Source organism: Balaenoptera musculus, chromosome 10, assembly GCF_009873245.2.
Source record: "Balaenoptera musculus isolate JJ_BM4_2016_0621 chromosome 10, mBalMus1.pri.v3, whole genome shotgun sequence".
Lineage (NCBI taxonomy): Eukaryota > Metazoa > Chordata > Mammalia > Artiodactyla > Balaenopteridae > Balaenoptera > Balaenoptera musculus.
In genome coordinates, this window is record NC_045794.1 from 8,207,232 (window position 1) to 8,225,454 (window position 18,223).

At 35.1% G+C, this 18,223-nt stretch overlaps 1 protein-coding gene across 1 annotated transcript; it reads right to left on the minus strand.

The window, feature by feature from the left end:
- Positions 1-8,412: 8,412 nt before the first annotated feature.
- Positions 8,413-16,242, minus strand: CD69 (CD69 molecule). The gene is made up of 5 exons (XM_036866550.1): positions 16,090-16,242; positions 12,240-12,362; positions 10,946-11,145; positions 10,483-10,586; positions 8,413-9,447 (listed from the first exon to the last, which is right to left on the minus strand). Exons 1-5 carry the CDS (start codon positions 16,151-16,153, stop codon positions 9,336-9,338), a joined length of 603 nt encoding a protein of 200 aa, XP_036722445.1. The 5' UTR covers positions 16,154-16,242; the 3' UTR covers positions 8,413-9,335.
- Positions 16,243-18,223: the final 1,981 nt, after the last annotated feature.

Here is an 18,223-nt window from a genome sequence, read left to right on the forward strand (position 1 = left end):
GCTCCATCTTCAAGCCAGCAAAAATGCTTCTAATTTCTTTGACCTCTTTTTCGGTAACTCTAGCTAGAGAAATTTCTCTGATTTTAAAGGCTCATATATAGGCAAACCTCAGAGATATTGCAGGTCCTTATTCCGGTGGCCTTGGCCTGCAGCGGCTTGAAGCAGGGTTTCTGTTCCCAGCCAGAGATTGAAGTCAGTCCTCGGCAGTGAGAGTGCTGAAACCCTAGCCACAAGACCACCAGGGCCCAGTGGCCAATGCCAAGGCCCTGTACTGTCTGCTGTGTAGAAATGAATTTCCACATAGCGATGCAAAGTAGTGAAACAAGTAAAGTGTTTATTAGGAAGAAAAAGAGTACGTGTGGATAGACACACGGGTGGGCTCAGAGAGAGATTCGCACCCTCGTGGTAGTTTGAATCACTTTTATGGGGCATTTCTTCTGGGTTTCCTTTGGCCAATCATCTTGCTTCACCTGGTTCTGGGTCCGTATTTGGTTTGTCTCAGGGTCCTCCCGTATGTGTGCACACATCTCTTAGCCAAGATGGATTCTAGTGAAGAGGCCTTACTAGGAGGTGGCGCCCCCTCCCTTTTTGATCTTCAAGGGGCCTTTCTGCGCATGTGTAGTCAGGAAGGTCTCCTTGACTTTGCGCATGAGGAATATGTGGTCTTTTATCTCTTATCTGGGCAGGGCTCAGCTTCTCCTCACTCCTGCTATTTTGGAGTATCTGTCGACAGGGGACAGACTCCGGTTGTTCAGCCTGGGGCCCATCTACCTCCTGCCTCAGTTTGGTTCCAGACCACCACAATAAAGGGAATATCACAATAAAGTGAGTCACACAGATTTTTTTGTTTCCTAGTGCATATAAAAGGTATATTTAGACTATACTGTAGTCTATTAAGTGAGCAATAGAAATGATGTCTAAGAAATCAACAAACACACCTTAATTTAAAAACACTTTATTGCTAAAAAATGCTAACCATCATCTTGTTGCAGCAGGCAGGTAGGTAGATGTGAGCAGAGAAATGGAGCAGGGGGCAGGTGGCAGGAAATCACGCATCTTGTAAACAGCGGGGGTCCATGGGTAGACAAAGAAAAGCAAGAACCTCCAGACTGAAAGGAAACCACACATTCTGGGTGGTAAGTGTCCTGGAAGTAGACAAAGAAAGGTGAGGAAAGTGGGAATCTCCTGCATCCGAGTGTACCTGTTGCTCATTTTGCTCTCATTACAATAGAATTAGCCTTGCAGATAAGAAGTACCCATCATGCACTGACGTCGTGACACTTCTGGTCTAAGCTAAATAAGGACAAAAATCTCTCCTCCCCTCAGGAAGAAGGACCTGGGATGAAAATCAGGGAATAAGACCCCCAAACTCCTCCTTCCCCAGTGAATATTCCGCTCCTTCATTTGTAAGCCCCTTATGACTGGCTTGCCAAAGAGACCCAGGGTAGCAGCTTCTCACCTGTCTGCTCCCTTTCCCAGTGAGAGCGTATTCCTGCGTAAGTAAATAATCACTTTACTTTCTTAACCTCCCTGCTTTGTCTCCGAATTCTTTCATGACAAGGCAAGAATCTTAAATTCACCGGGAACGATCTGAGGCATCAATGAGTCATAATCTTTTTGCAGTAGTAACACCAGAGATCACTGATCCCAGGTCACCATAATATAATGAAATATTTCGAGAATTACCAAAAAGTGATAACAAAGATGCGAAGCAAGAAAATGCTGTTGGAAAAATGGCACCGATAGGTTTGTTTGATGCAGGGTTGCCACAAACCCTCAATTTGTGAAAAATGCAATAAAGCAAAGCACAGTAAAACTCCAAGGTATGTTTGTAATTAGTTTGGGACTACCTGGACAATTCAGGAGAATCTATCTGAAAGTCGGTAACATTAATTCCATCTGAATTTCTTTCCATGTAATGTTACATATTCACATTTTCCCAGTCGTGAATCTTTTGGGGTGACTATCTTGTCTACGTGGGGGAAGGAAAATAATTTTCCCTCTACCCTTCTAGGTTCTTGGCTGAGACACCTCCTGTAATAAAAGGCAGATTAATGGGAGAAAAGCAAGCAGAAGTTTAATAACATGCATACTTCCTGTGTATGTGGGAGAGAACCAGGAAAACCAAGTAACTCCTCAAAGTGATCCAAACCATAACCTTAAATAATATTTCCAGGTAAAGACAAAAGAAGATGTTGGGGAGGGAGAGGGCGGCCAGGTATGGAGGCCACCAGGAAAAGCACTGTAAACAAGGGTAAGGTTGTTACACAAATTTAAGTTGTCGCCTTCTCCACTAAGATTTTCTAGACATTTAGGGTCCCTTCTCTTCCTGTACAGAAAGGGAGACACCCTTACCAATGGAGATTTCCCTTATAAATGTAAATGTCTCTTACAAAAGGGTAACTTCTATTCAGTTTTCAGAGCTTTACCTGTGAATGCTGTTTTTTATTTATTTTTAAATAATCAGTGTAATATGATCCTTAAGCCAAAGAGACATATTTTGAGGTGACAAATCCTGCTCCCCTTCACCTACCAGACACCATTTGCAATGGTAATAGACACATGTAATATATACATGTATATATACATACGTAATATACCTAGGAATAAATTTAAAGAGATATATAGGAGTTCTATACAAAAATCTATAACATATAGAAAGAAATTAAAGATAGAAATTAAACAAGACTAAAACTAAAGAATTTAATGGAGAATTAAATCATGGCATGGAGTAAAAGACTTAATAAAGATGTCAATTTTTGCCAACTTTGTTTATCAATTCATTGAATCTCACTTAAAATCTCAATAGGTTTGTTGTGAAAATTGTGAAAACAAGTTTAAAATTTATATGGAAAAACAAAGAATCAAGAATAATCAAGACACCCATAAAGGACTACAAAGTGGGAAAAGTGGCTCTGCTAACTATCAAGGTTCATTATAAAGTGATGGTAATTAAGACAATGTGGTTTGGCAGAAAAGACAAATACATCAATGAAACAGAATAGAAAACAACCACGCACACAGAAAAATTTGATTTTTGACTAGAGTGGCTCTAGAGCACTGGAGAAAGGACAATGTGTCAAATTATACTGGCACAACTAGATATTCATTTGAGAAAAAGTAGAACTTGACTCATACCGCACACCACACACACACAAAAGTAATTCCAGATGGATTATACATGCAAATGTAAATTAGTCCTGAAACAATAAGGCTTCTAGAAGATAACAGGAAAACACATAACCTCAGGGTAGGAAAACATTTCTTTAAAAAGATAAAAGTACAAAAATAAACAAAAATGCATAAACTGCATTTCCTTACAATCAGAGACTTGTGTTCCTCAAAAGAAACTGTTAACAGAATGACAAGGCAAGTTATAGAGTGGAAGACATTGTAACACATGTAATTGATAAAGGGATCTATTTGTCTCTATCTATCTATCTATCCATCTATCATCTATATCTATCTATCATCTATATCTATCCATCTAGTATCTATATCGATCCATCTATTATCTATATCTATCTGAAAATCTCCTCAATAATAATGTCAATAATAATAGTCAGTAATAATAAGCCTGAAAGAAAAATATTCAAGAGATTTGAAAAGGCACAACACAAAATATAATATGAATAATACACCTGTGAAAAATGTTCAAAGGAAATGCAAAGGTAAAGGAAATGCAAATGGTTTAAACTACTTAATACAATTAGGTACCTTTATCCACACACTAAAACAGCTAAAAAGTAAAAGACTGTACTACCACATTTTGGCAAGGTGTATGGAGCTACAGGAAATGATATACCATCAACGGGAATGCAAATTGATAAAACTCCTTTGGAAATCTATTTAGAATTATCTATTATAATTGAACATGCCCACACTACATGATGCAGATATATAGTCAACAGAAATTAGTACTTACATATATCTAAAGAAAAAGTACAAGAATATCAATAGTAACATTATTTGAAATAGTCAAACAGGAACAGCCCAAATATCTATCAATATGCCCTATTCACACAAGAAAACACTATATAGTCAAGAAAAGTAACTAACTACAGCTACACATATGAAAGTCACCCACATAATGTTGACCTGGGGTTTGAATTTAAGATATTATGTTGAAGGAAACTAGACACAGAGGAATGCATACAACATGATTCCACTCACAGAGGGCTCAAGAACAAACCTCAAACGTCAATTTTAGAGATCAGGAAAATAAGAATCTCTGTATTTGTGGGGGAGATGAAAAGGATAGAGATTGAGAAAGGACAGGAGGGTATCTTCTTTGGTGCTAGCAACTTTCTGCTTCTTCTTTGGGTAGAGGTTTCATGATGTTTGCTTTGTAAAAATGACCCTACATTTATATTTTGTGCATTCTGTATATGTTGGTGGCAATTTTATATATATATATATATATATATATATATATATATATATATATATATATATATATATATATATAAAACACATATATATGTATATATATATATGTATATGAAGTATTTTATTCTTTTTGGTGCTGTTGTAAATGGGATTGTTTCCTTAATTTCCTTTTTGGATAGTTTGTTGTTGGTGTATAGAAATATAACTGATTTTTGTATGGTGATTCTGTATCCTGAGACTTTACTGAATTCACTGAGGTTAGATTTCATGTGTGTTCTTTTTTTACATGTTGTATTCTTGAAACACAACACAAACAAATAAAAAAACCTCCCAAAACCCAAGGAAATTTTGGAGGTGACGGGTATGCTTACTATCCGGATTGTGGTGACGGTAACACGAGTGTATACGTGTGACCAAACCCACCGAATTGTATACATTAATTAGGTGCAGTTTTTCTTTGTATAAAAATTATACCTTAGTAAAGCTGGAAAACAAACCAAAGCAGAACAAAAATACATGTTAGGAATTACTATCTGTGGTGCAAATCATTTGCTTGGTCTGTGTGTTGGGCAAAAACTAGATGCAATGTCTCTATAATGAAACACAGAAACCTGATTATATTACTCATAAACTTTAAACTGTGTTTTAAAAGAAAAAAAAAAAAGGAGCTACAATTGTCCCCAGGTTAAGTATATCTTCTAGACCAAGAAACAACAAAACAGACAAAACCAGACCAAACCAAAACTGCAGTGATTTTATCCAGCCACTAGATGACACTGAAGCTTTTACATGGCCACACCGTGTTTGGGGAACAAGACAATTCAGCATAGGGGAGATTCTGCAAGCAAACTTACCTTTAATATTTGTAATTGTGTTACAGAGCAAGAGCTTGTGTGCCAATGGCAGGCAAAGAAAGCCAAACTCTGACCGAGGGTGTTTGCAGCAAAGTAAAGGTTTATTTGCAGGGCACCAAGTAAAGAGAACAGGCAGCTAATGCTCAAAAAGACCCGAAGTTCTTTACGCTTTCAGGCAAGGGTTTTTGAAAACAGTGTTAGGGTAGAGGGTTTGGGATGTGTGGTCAGCTCATGGACCTTCTTCTGATTGCTTGGTGGTGAGGTAACAGGGTAATGTTTCTGGAATCTCAACCTTCTGGTTCCAACCAGTCTGGGGTCTATGTGCTTGTGGTCAGCATGTGGTCACCATCCTCTACCTGGGTGGAGGTCTTAGTTTCTGCAGAACAACTCAAAGACATGCATCAGATTATCTATATCCCTTCAGGAGGAACTAGGGGTCCTGTGACTCTATTGTCCTAATCGTTAACTGCTTGAGTCTGCTCTTTGGAACTTGGGGAAGGCCTTGGAGACTAAAGCCATTTTTTCTACAAACAACAAATGGGGGACATGGAGGGAATTTTGTACCTGGGAGGACCCCACAGGATCCTGCTTGCTTTCAGTGCCCCCTTTTCTCTGGTACTCCTCAATCCTGAGGGGAGTAGGGGCAATGAAAAGAACAGGAACAAAGTTTTGGATAGAGAGGTTAATCATAAACTCAGCAGGGGAACTCTGTTTTAATTGGTCACCAGAAAGTAGAGTTGTAGTTCAAATAATGAAATTATTTCCTTAATGCTACAATATTTAGGCTTATTTAAAATAAAGGGTTTTTTAAACTTAGGAGTAAAATAGCTATTCATTATCAAATATTTTGAAACTATAGAGAAACATGGAGAAGAAAATAAATATTATCCATACTCCTACTACACAGGGGAAAACCATTGTGCTTACCTTTATAGTTTTTCTGTCAGCATAGAGAAACATGAAACATAAATATTCAATATTTAACAGGATGAAATCTTATTGGATATATTAAGTATTTTAACTGACTTAGCCATAATACTTTGTATATTTTCTCATATCCATAAACATTCTTCTTAGTTATTATTTTTTAAAGGTAGCATATTATTTCATAGTGCAGTAAGTTAATTTAATTCTCAGTTTTGGACCATTAAGTGGCTTCTGATTTATCACTACTAAAAATGGCCCTTTGATAAACATATTTGTGGTTATGTCTTGAACAGCCAAGATTATTTCTTTAAAGTTCCACGCCCCCCCCCCAAAAATGTTCACATCAAAGGAAAGACATAAATATTTTTAAGGCTTTTTATAAGTATTTTCAACTGCTTTCCAAAGGTTGAACTAAACCAATTTATATGATCACTAACAGTCTTTTTGGTCATCTATTTTCCAATATTTTCTCTAGAAATTTTATTAACATTTTAATCTCATTTATGATAGATTTTCATGTGTGAAAATCTAGTCGAAATTTTGAAAATTGAAAACAAGCTTAGAAAGATCATGTCTCTATTAGTATTATAAAAACTTTGAATCAATTGAATACTGACTGTAGGATCTGACATTTCAATGGCTTTTATCCTTTTAAAAATACTTTTAAACTTATTGAATCCCTATAATCATCTGAGATAAGCAGGTAAACTATTATTCCCCTTTCCAGAGGAAGAAATTGAAATTATGTTGGAAAAACCAAATAAAACACAGAAAAGCGATAGTTAAAAGTTTGAATACAGGACCAAATAAAGTAGGATATCTGTGATATATTTCCACAGCATCCTGCATATTCTCTGCTATAAGGCTCCATCACCACCATAATATAACCCTTTACTTTACTGTTTGTTTTACAAATAGACCATAAATTCCCCAAGACTAGTTTTCATGCCAAATTTGCTTAGTGTTTTAACTTTACTGTCCACCACAGTGTTGCTTAATAATCACTCACTGAATAATTAAAAAAAAAAAAAAACCCTCAAAAAATGCTATGTAGAAATAGACACATCATGTAGAAATGCTGCTTTTTGCTAATACTTACTTTGAGGGCATGGCGTTCCCATTTATAATGATCACCACTAAAATTTAATACATCTTTGGGGTTCACTGTGAGCCACATGCTCTTCTAAGTCCATTTTCATGTATTAACTAGCTTAATTTCTAGCTAATTTTAATGAAATTTCTACCTAATTCTAACTAAAACAGCTGGTCAACTAGAGAGAGGCAGAAATGAAACTTGGACAGTATTTCTCTTTCACTCCAGCTCTCAACATCTACACTTTCCCGTACACATTTCATAGTGCATGGATCCAAGACATTGCTTTCTAACATGACCCAGGAGTAGATTGTTGTTATTAATGATAGGATATCAGAGTTTGGAACCTGTAGGAACTGAAGGACACTGAGATTAAGAAACTCTATATTATTTATCGCTAAGCAGTGTCTGGAATCCAGATTTCTTTTCAGTATGCCATACTAGTGACAACAGTTTAAAGATACTACATATAACATACATTTCCAACTTTCAGAGAAGGAGAATATTGTGAAATACATTCATAAAACAATTTTGAAGGTAGTATTATTTTTCCTGATTGAAATATCTCATGAAGATTATGTAGTGCCTTATTTCTATTGAATGAATTATTTTATGTAAATAGCTACGAATATAGCATTTCAGAAATGAACAAGATGCTTTCAGAACATCAGTTATGAGGATGAATTATCCTCTCTTTTGGAGAGAGGACGAGCTTATAAATAAATCCTTTCAAAGTGACTTTAGACGTCTCCAAATTTCTCTGTGCCTCTTCAGGGTGATAAACAATAAAAGAAAGAAAGTGATAGAGTCAAATATTTTTAAATGACATAAATTCCTCTAAAGTCAATTAGAATATTTACTGACCTTTGGCTGTTTACAGAAAAGTAGATACAGCCCTTTGAAAACACACATGGAAACAACTTACAAATTACAAACCATGTTATAAATCTAAGGTTTTACAATAGAAATGTCTTTGAAAAAATGTTACAGTATTCTGTTTCTTCCTTTCTAGCATGAGATATGTTTTAATATATTTTGAAGGAAAGACCACTTTTTAGAAACCATTTTGTTTATTCTACTTTTATTTTAACATACATAAAAGCAGGTTATAATTGCACTGGATACAAAAGACAAACAAATAAACACACATATTGCACTTAGAAAATACTTCACATGAAGTATTGCACATGATAGAATAGATCAGGAAAGGAGAATAGATCAGGAAAGGCACAAGGTTATAATCAGATAAGACTAGTAATATTCCAGATTTGAACAATACAGACTTTTTCCTGATAGAGATTTGCCACATCACATATTGCACATTTTCCAACACTTTTATCTGTTTTACAAATATTCCTCATATTCTTTGTTTTTGTCCTTATCTCTGTAAAACACTGTGTATAAGGCAATAAATTATGTACCATTGAAAAAGACAAGTCTATGCTGAAGAAGTGAAAAAAAAAAATATGATCACCCCATTCTTTGGGGGGCAAATGACAAAGTAACTTGACAAACTTCTTTAAAAAGAGAGAAACATTACAAAGCTTCATTTCATAAGCATTTGCCCATTCATATATGTCCTCTGAGTTCAAAAAAAAATGCATTTAGACTAAATATCTCTGTTGCCAGTTAAAATTTCCTTTGTTTACATTCAGTTTTTAATACTACTATCTAATTCCTTCATACAGTGCAAATGCGTGAAGGGCACACATCGTTCACAGTCATTCAACAATAAATAATAACTCTAAACTTAGTTACCTTATTATTTCTGAATTAAAAAATTATAAAGTGCATTCAAAAGCTTTGAAGTCATTTTTCTCATTCTTGGACAAAATTATCAGTCAACCTGTAACATTTTCAGCTCTTGGAAGAAGTATTCCATGGTGCAGATATTCCTGGAAATTTTCTCCCTTTTTTTCCACAGTCTTGTTTGGAAGAAAGTTTCCAAAATAGTAAAAAGTTTTTTTCACAAAGTCTTTATGGGAAACTTCTAACCATAGAGCGCCATTTCGTCAACACACATTTCCTTGAGTTCCATGATAGAATAGTATATCAGCAAATATGATTCCTCTTTATTTGGAGGGTTTGCTACATATCCAGTGTAAATTCTTTTCACATTCTGTGCTGCTGACCTCTCTGCTGTTCAGAAATGCACAATAGTTCTCAGATCCTGTAAGGTTGAACCTGTCAACAATAAAGAAACCAGAATTATTTTCAGTTTATCATTTCCGTTCAGTTACAGGAGAATCAACTTTGTGGTGGTGGAGGTGGTGGTTTCTGCTTTTTTGTTTTTTCTTAGTAGGAATGCACGAGGCAAGTGTGCCAGTCAAATGATCACAGAGTAATCTGCAGAGACAGTAGACAAAGATCCAAAAGAATAGTATGTGGAGAGAAGATCCAAAATTAAGAGTAGAGAGCTCCATTTGTTTGGTTGCTGTATCACCACAGGAGTGACTCGTTCATTTCTGAGTTCACAAACCATTCCCAGAAAGTATAAACATTCAACAATCATGTATACTAGCACATACAGTTTTAGAGGGTAACAGTCACTGGTGCCCATTTGTGGGTGTGATACATACCAAGGATTCCTTTTCTAGAGATTTAAACTAATTTTCTGTATCTTTAATTTTCATAAAACTATTTAGGGAGCTAGAAATTCTTTCAAGTCTGAGTTTTCAGATGACAAAGATTAACACTAAACTTATACAATGTCCTTCAAACTTTAAAATGTACAGTTAATGGAAATAAAGTCAGCATCTTTAATTCTGGGGCAGGTTTTCTCTCAGATCCATAGAAGCTTCTAATTAGGTATTGAAAATATTGTTCTTTATCCCTGTGGAGATGAGAACTGGGAAAGCAAAAAGGGAATTACTAGCTTGTCAATAAAATATAAATATGAGATTGGAAATGTTGGATTATTTTCCCATCATCATATTTATACCTGGAATATTTCTGAGTCTTATTCCACTCGAATTTGCTGAGATCAAATTACTAGAAGCATTTATCGTATGAATTCCAAGCAGATAAAAAGAAAAAAATGATAATATTAAAGCCCTTCTTTAAAGAAGTCTGTAGAGTATAGCATACAAAAGAGATTGTTAAAGTTCTGCTTATAAAGAGCTCAACCTTCATATAGAACAGTACTTCTAAAGGAAAAAAGGAAAGTGGTTCCCTTGAACTGCCATCTTGGGGAGGATAAAGAGATATCTTGAAACTCACCAGTTATTAAATTTTTTGCCATTTGACCATTTCCACATCTGGTCGGCTTCATTTTTCAGCCCAATCCAGTGTTCAGTTCTACCCACATGTTGTTTTAAAAAGATCTTGAAGAAAGCACAAAGGAACTGTATGTTAAACCACCCCTCCTGATAAGTATGAATAAATCTTCTTTCTCAAATCTGCAACTCGTAGGCATGATAGCTAAGCTGATTATTTACTAGTTCTACTTAGGTTCAGCTCATGTGGATTTCTGGCCTTTGAGGCTAAACAAATCACATTTAAAGACTAAATTGAACTCTCATTTTGACCTCAGACTGATCATGTGGCTTTCTGTGACTAAATTTTCCTGGGTGGGAGACAGATACAATGTCTTCCCTTAGAAGGAAACAAAAGGAAACCACAGATTAGCTATATAAAATAGAATAGCAATATCTTATGGAATTGTTTTTGAATACTATCTTACCATGTCCTCTTCAGAATCAATGACAGCAAGAGTGGCACTGTGTTTGGAGCAAAAGTTTTGGGCCAAGGTCCAGTTCCTTGTTTTCTTGGAAATAAGGTAGCATTTCCCCTGGTATGGTATCCAATCATCTGAGCATGAAGAAACATGGGTGTTTGGTGACACCGAGGACATATATTGGCCTGGACAGTTGTACTGGCCCACTGTGAACAGGAAAAGGGTTTGTTTTAGTAACACAAGAAACCAAATACCCACAGTGTGCAAAACTAGTTCAGGGGATGCTGTGCTGTGCTAGGTGATAAATGAAGAGAGGAAAGAAGGTGAATTCTTTTTTTTTTTAAAGAATTCTTTAAAAAAAAAAAATTATTGAAGTATAGTTGACGTATGATGTTATATTAGTTTCAGGTGTACAACATGGTGATTCAAAATATTTATAGATTATACTCCATTTAAAATTATAAAAAAGGAAGGTGAATTCTGGAAAGAGTAAGAAGAAGGCAGTTTCTCACTTTATCTGATCTCTCATTGTGCCTAATCATCATTGTACTCGGTATAAGAAATAAGAGGGAGTCACTTTGGTCAGAAAGTGGAGGGTAAATTTAAAAATCTTGAAAATAGTCTTTGGACTAGAAAGGCTAAAATACATTAAAATTCCAAGTAAGGTTTTGCATCTGAATGCAGATGGGGAAGAATTTGAAAATGTAGTATATACAGACCTATATTGGAAGGTGGAGGAGAGAATACTTTGCAGAGGAGCAATTCAGAATACAGAAAAATTTATGGCTGGGGATATATCATAAAACTGTAAAATTTCACGTTTGTATAAAACACAAATGTATCTTGGTATAGCTGTATGTTTCGAATACCATAACACAACTGACTCTCTGGGAGCTTCTAGATATATTCTATATCTATATATATATTCTGTGGCTTTTGAGATAAGAGACTGACCAATTCCTGATTAATCTATGGCTTAGATATTATTTTTTTTCATCAACAATGAATGTGCAGCCCACATTTTTCCAGTTAAACGTCTATATATTTAGACTTTAAATCGGCCCCTTTTATTCCAGATTTAAACATCTGCTCACATGTAATTTTCTCCTACAGTATTGTATAAATCATAAGCACTTTTAATATTTCTAAAGCACTAGGAAACTAAAAAAAAGTATTGCATCAATTATTCAAGGAATGTGGAATCATATTTAGCATTTCCTAGGAAATTGGCCATGTATGAAAAATGAGATTGTCCTAAATTAATCAGAACTTTTGATGAATTCATGAAGTGCAGACCCACCTGATAAAGCAACGAGAGCTATGATTAGAGTGGTGATGAAGACCACGTTCACTACAGCACATGGGATGGGAACTTGAATGGACCCTTCATGATATGCCGCAAAATGAGGCCTGGTGGCATTATCTGAAGAGAGAAAGTAGATGATGAATTCAAGAAGGCTATAGAAGTAAGAAAGAGACATTTGATTTTCTCTTGAGGCATTTAAAATAAAAAAATAGCTATATGTCTCCCCATCTTCTTATATGAAATTTATAAGTTAATTTCCCTCAAGTGTTGAGTGAATTTGGATAGTTTATTTTTGGCTAGAAATAAAACAATCCAGTCACAATAAAGATATCATAAAATATCTCCCCCAAATATGTACTCAGTAGCTATGAAAATTCTAAATATATCATAATTGTATTGTTTTAATCACAATAAGAACATTTAGTAAATACCTGATTACCCTAGAGGACATATAAAAAGAACATCCTATGTACAATCCCTTAACTTCTCTGTAGTTACTGTTTAAGGGAGATGGTATAAATGTGGGTGATATAATAAAAAATGTTGAATTGATATCAAAATATATACAACTGGAATGACTAAAAATTTTTAAAAAGATGGATGGTACATTTTTGTGAATTTGGCAGATGTGAAGCATTGAAATTTCCATATATTACTGAATGGGAGAATAGAATGGAAAAAAATACTTTGGAAAACTATTTCTTACATAATTAAATATACACTTATCCTATGATCCAGAAATTCTACTCCTATTATTTTCTCAAGAAAAATGAAAATACATCTTCAAAATGTTTTATATAAGAATGTTCAGAGCAACTATATTCTTAACAGCCAAATCCTAGAAATAAACCAAGTATCCATCAACAGGAAAATGGATAAACACATTATGGTATACCCATACAAGAAATTCTACTCAGAAATTTAAAAAATGGAACAACTGATGCATGCAACAAAATGGATGAATTGCAAAAAAAATGTTGAGCGCAAAAAATCCAGCCACAATTATATACTGTATATATTCATTTATATGACATTCAGGAATAGCTGAACTAAACTTGATGATAGAAATGAGAAAAGTGATTGCTTTTATGTGTTGGAAAATTAATTTGACTGGAAAGGAACACAGGGAAGCTTTCTGGGGTGATGGAAAATGTCAAATGTTGATTGGAGTTGTAGGTATATCTCATTAAACTGTATATGTATGATCTGTGCATACACTGTATGTCAATTTTACCTCATTTAAAAATAATAGGTGAGTGAAAAATAAGATGTTTGTTTGAATTTTCCAAGAGAAGTTAAAATAATAGAGGAAATTTAACAGTACTATAGACTAAATATTGGGCGGAAATCAGTTTTTTCATTTATCCTTTGTATAATGCTAAAACCAAGTAAAAGTTTCATTTCATCAATGAGAAATATTTTTGTGGAAGGATTTAGAATATGAATATGATGTGAATGATGATTCTTAGTTACCAAAAAAAACCCTCCACCACCAACAACAAAGCTAGAAGGATATCTGTTCTAGATTAGAAATAAATAATTGAGAAAGGAGAGAGGGGAATTTTGTGACTCAGAGTTTGAATTTGATTTTTGCTAGGATGAGCTATCAGGAATTTTTAAAATTCGGCCTCACAAGAAATATACAGATTCCTATTATGCTCTCAAAAACTGAAATGTAAAATAACTACTTGAATGATATTAAAACTTACCATGAAAAATAGTCTCAATATGCAAAAATATCCTATTTTTCAGTATGGGTGGCTTTCATAATTAAAAGGATGTCTATACAGACACACCTTGAAATTCATGTATTTTTTTTCCTTAAAGCATTTCTTTAATGTTAAACTAGGCAAAGAGATGCTGCTTTCTTTCACAGTAATTTTGCTATGTAATGGATGTCAGCATCAACTGTTGCTTCTTCTGAGGATTGTTTTTCCCAGCATAGATCTGCATTCAGGTTTTGCAAGAGAAGACTTTACTTCACTCCTATCTGGTTCTATTTCTCTCAGCTTCTTAAAGCAAACCTTCCTTTTTTCACCAGCATGCAACTGTCACCGGAAGTAGCCTTTTGTAGCTAGGGTAGCAAGTTCAGAACTCTCTGTGTAGTTTCACTTCTTACCATGTGAGACTCAATCATGGGGTTCAAACTCAATGCAGGGACAGCTCTGGCTCCTCAGCAAGTACCAACACATCCAAATAACTCATGCATGCCAGAGCCCATTGGCTTATCCATTGGACTCACTCTATTGGCTTATCCAGTGGGTAAGCTATGGAGATGATTCTCAGACTGTACTTTATATCCATTAGTGAGGGCTATTGTTACTCACAGTTTGACTTATCACCTAGGTAACAAAACACTCCCTTAAAAGCATACTTCCGCTCTGATTACAAGCCCTGCCCATTAATGGAGAAATTGAAAAGAAATCCACTAGTACATATTGAATCACCAAGGGTGGTGCTCAATGATTGTTTATACTAACAAAGCAAGTACAAATAGCAGCGTAGTCTAAACATTCATAAATTAACTATTCAACAGAAAATTGGAATGATCTCAGGAATAGTTAAGAATGACTACAATAGTTCCTTCTTCTTTCAACTATGCTGTGTATTGAGTGGTTTTATTCTTAAATATATTTTTTCTTTTGGGCAGCTCAGCTGAGCCATCAAGTTATGGCTATCTGGTTACCAAAAAATGTGTGTGGCTTGTACTTGCTATCCACACTTGATTTTGTGTCCTTAAGTGAAAGATGGGTTTATCAGAGGTAATGAATGCTTTTCTAAAGCAAACCACTCTAGTAGACCCATACTCAGAAAACAATCCCTTCCTCTAGATGTTTTTAGCTCTGCTGTTCATAACACATTCTTTGGTACTGGTTAGATTTGCTTACAAGTAAACTCTAGTTCCTACATGCTAGTGTTTTGGGCACCTCATTAATTAGAGAGGAAGAGAGAGAGAAACGAAACAAATCAAGAAAACCTCACCAAAACAAATTATTGTAAAACAATGGGAAAATCCTGGTAATAGAAAATAGAAAGGTCTGAGGACAGAATAGACAAATAGAAAAGAAGAAAAAGTACATAGCAAAGATGATCATATTTTGATGAAAAATAAAAGAAAGGAAGAAAAATATCTGATTCATGTAGAATTTGAAGCCCACGATTAGAAGGGTGAAATAGAAGAGCGAAATGGAGGAAAAGAGTCCCATAAAGAATATAGATGATTTCATTTTCAAGAATTCTTTCATGACTTTCTCCTAATAAATTACCATTGGACACTGTAAATGTTCAGATGTTTATATGGATATTCTCTCAAAAATTAGAAACCTTTGTTCCCAGCAACTGGAAGATGCTGTCTTGAGAACACAAGATAAGGCACACACAGAAAGCACAAAATGGTACAAGGTAAAGGCAATCAAGAATGTAATTGTTTATGTGGAAAACAGAGTTTTCCATAAAGAGAGGCAGTGCTTCCTAGAGGATGGATATGGGAAAATGATGGACAGTTCACTGGGCTAGGGCAGTGAGATTTCTAATTAAATCTGAAAAATTGAGATGATATAAACTAAAACAAAGAAACAAACCTTTAGAGAGCTTCTGAAATTCACCCTTGTGATTTCCTCTCAAGTTTCTATTTTGTCTTCTTATAGAAAAAGAAATATTTACTTCTTCCCCATTTTCTCCTTTATCCCAACTGAAATAGAATGTAACCAAGTTCTTCAAAAGACAAGCTTCATTTTCCCCCTAACTACCATTATATACCATAGATAGATAGGTAGGTAGATAGATATAAATATAGATATATTGATAGATGCTACCAGTATATAAGGAGTAAGACCTGACTTACTTTGTTGTCTTCTTTTCAGATGCAAGGAGCTGGTCTCTGTTGCAGAACAATCTTCAGAATTCATCTTTATCCTCGTCACGATCCCTTGGTTAATCCCAGGTCAAGCCAGTCTGTAGTGCAAGTCTTTGCTGGAGCTCTTGTTCAGTCTCTGAGTCTCTGAGATATCTCAGCCTTTATATTCAGTTACGTTGTCTCCACCCGCTTCCTCTCACCTCCAGATCGTTCAGCTACTCCTGTCCTCTTTAATTCATGCTCTAGTGGCCCAAACAGTTTACAATGTGGTGTTGTGGTGAGCTACGGGTTTTCCCTGCTGTCTGAAATGTGCTTTCTCACAACTGTAGGTGCAGCGTGAAGAGACAAGCGAGACTTTCCCAGAATCTGAGCTATCCTTTCTTAAATTTGTAGAAAACAAATAATTTAGGAAACAGAATATCTAAGCAAAGAATTAAAAGTTAGGGATTCCTATCTTTGAGATGGAAATAATGTGGGGAGTAATATTTCCCTGGAATCCCATTCATTCATATAATCATATACTTAACAACTATTATTTTATTGAACATCTACTATGAACCTGACACCGTTTGGGGTTAGAGGATTTATTGTTGAATAAGAAAGTTACCATCTCTATTCTCATGGATCTTTCTCCAGTCTGGAAGAGTTTAACTTAGCAAGCTATAAACCGGCTTTCAGAAATGTGTCATTCGATTCTTCCCTGGGGACTAGTTTTTCAAGGTATCATTTAGTAAGTAGCTGGTTTAATGGAGGAAATAGAAACCTTGTGGCTAGAACTTCCTTTCTGTGTTCTAAAGTTGTTTATCTTAAATGATCTGTTTCATTTATCTCCTGTTAATTTTCATGTCATATTTTACTGTCATTTAGACTGCCCTATTTTTCCCCTCAGTAATATCTTATTCTAATTTTCTCCAATCTGCTAGATTATTATTTTCATATATCTCTGACACTTTGGATATTTGAGAATGATTGTTATAAAAATATATTGCCGTAGTATCAGTATCATCCAGATAAGTTATTAAGGTCAACACAAAATGAATGCAGAATATCTGTGTCTAGTGATTTAAGGAGGGGATAAAAATATCACTCTGGTTAATAATCTTAGTGCCCTCAAATTTTATCATTAATATGACTTTAGAGTACAGATACTCTGTTTTCAGAATAAAGCCTTTGTGAAAATGTTATGGTTAAGAGGGTAGAAAATTACCATCTACTGTAAGCTAGTCAGACCATCATATTTATTTGTTTACCTAAGACATGAAGAGGTACACGTTGGTCCTAAAACTCTCTATGTTCTTCTTTATTTTTCACTCAGTTCCTAGTATGTTTTCCACATAGCAGCTAGAGGGGTTGTTCTATAATTAAGTAATATCATTTTGGTAAGAAGTTCACTTCTTCACTTCTCCCACTCGACACAGCTTCTTATCAAAATTACCGTACAATCCAAAGACCTTCTTGTGTATTTGAGAAGACTTTGCTTTATCCATGATCTGGCCCTTGACTACCTCTCCTACCATAGCCACTGCCCTCTCCGATAGTCACGGCTTTGCTGTTCCACAAAAATGTCAAGCATCCTCCCACTACAGGGTCATGCATTTTCTCTAAAAGTTTCTTCCTCCATCTAGTTGCATGTTTTGCCCTCCATTTAATTCAGTTCACTCACTGTTCAACTATCATTTACCCAGAGAGGTCTTCACTTGCCTTCTCTATGTAAAATAGAACCTCCTACTCTATGACTCCACATGACTTTATCCTTCTCTATGTCACTTGTCAAGATCTGACATTACATTATTGTTTATCATCCACTTTCTTTACCAGACTGTAAGCTGCTTGGGGGTAAAGACTTTTTCTGACTTGTCCCTTCTGTGACTCTAACATCTGACATAGTAACTGGAACCTAGTATGTACTCAGTACATACTTGTTGAATTTGTGAGTAAATAAATATGAGTTAATGAAAGAGTATGTATAAAAAACATGAAAGTTCCAAAATATAGAGAGCTGCTCAGGGAGGTTAGTGGGATAGTAGTGTTGAGAAATGAATGCCTTTACATTGCCAGTGGGTAGCAAGGGCATACTTGAGTACTGCTGATGAATGACAAAGGGGAAGTGAAGTTTGGTACT

Coding starts and splice junctions, on each gene's coding strand:
- CD69 (XM_036866550.1), bottom strand. CDS start 16,153: ATGAATTCTGAAGATTGTTCTGCAACAGAGACCAGCTCCTTGCATCTG. Junction 11,146..12,239: donor AGCTCTCGTTGCTTTATCAG/GTGGGTCTGCAC, acceptor TCCTGTTCACAG/TGGGCCAGTACAACTGTCCA. Junction 9,448..10,482: donor GGCAAAAAATTTAATAACTG/GTGAGTTTCAAG, acceptor TATTGTTGACAG/GTTCAACCTTACAGGATCTG.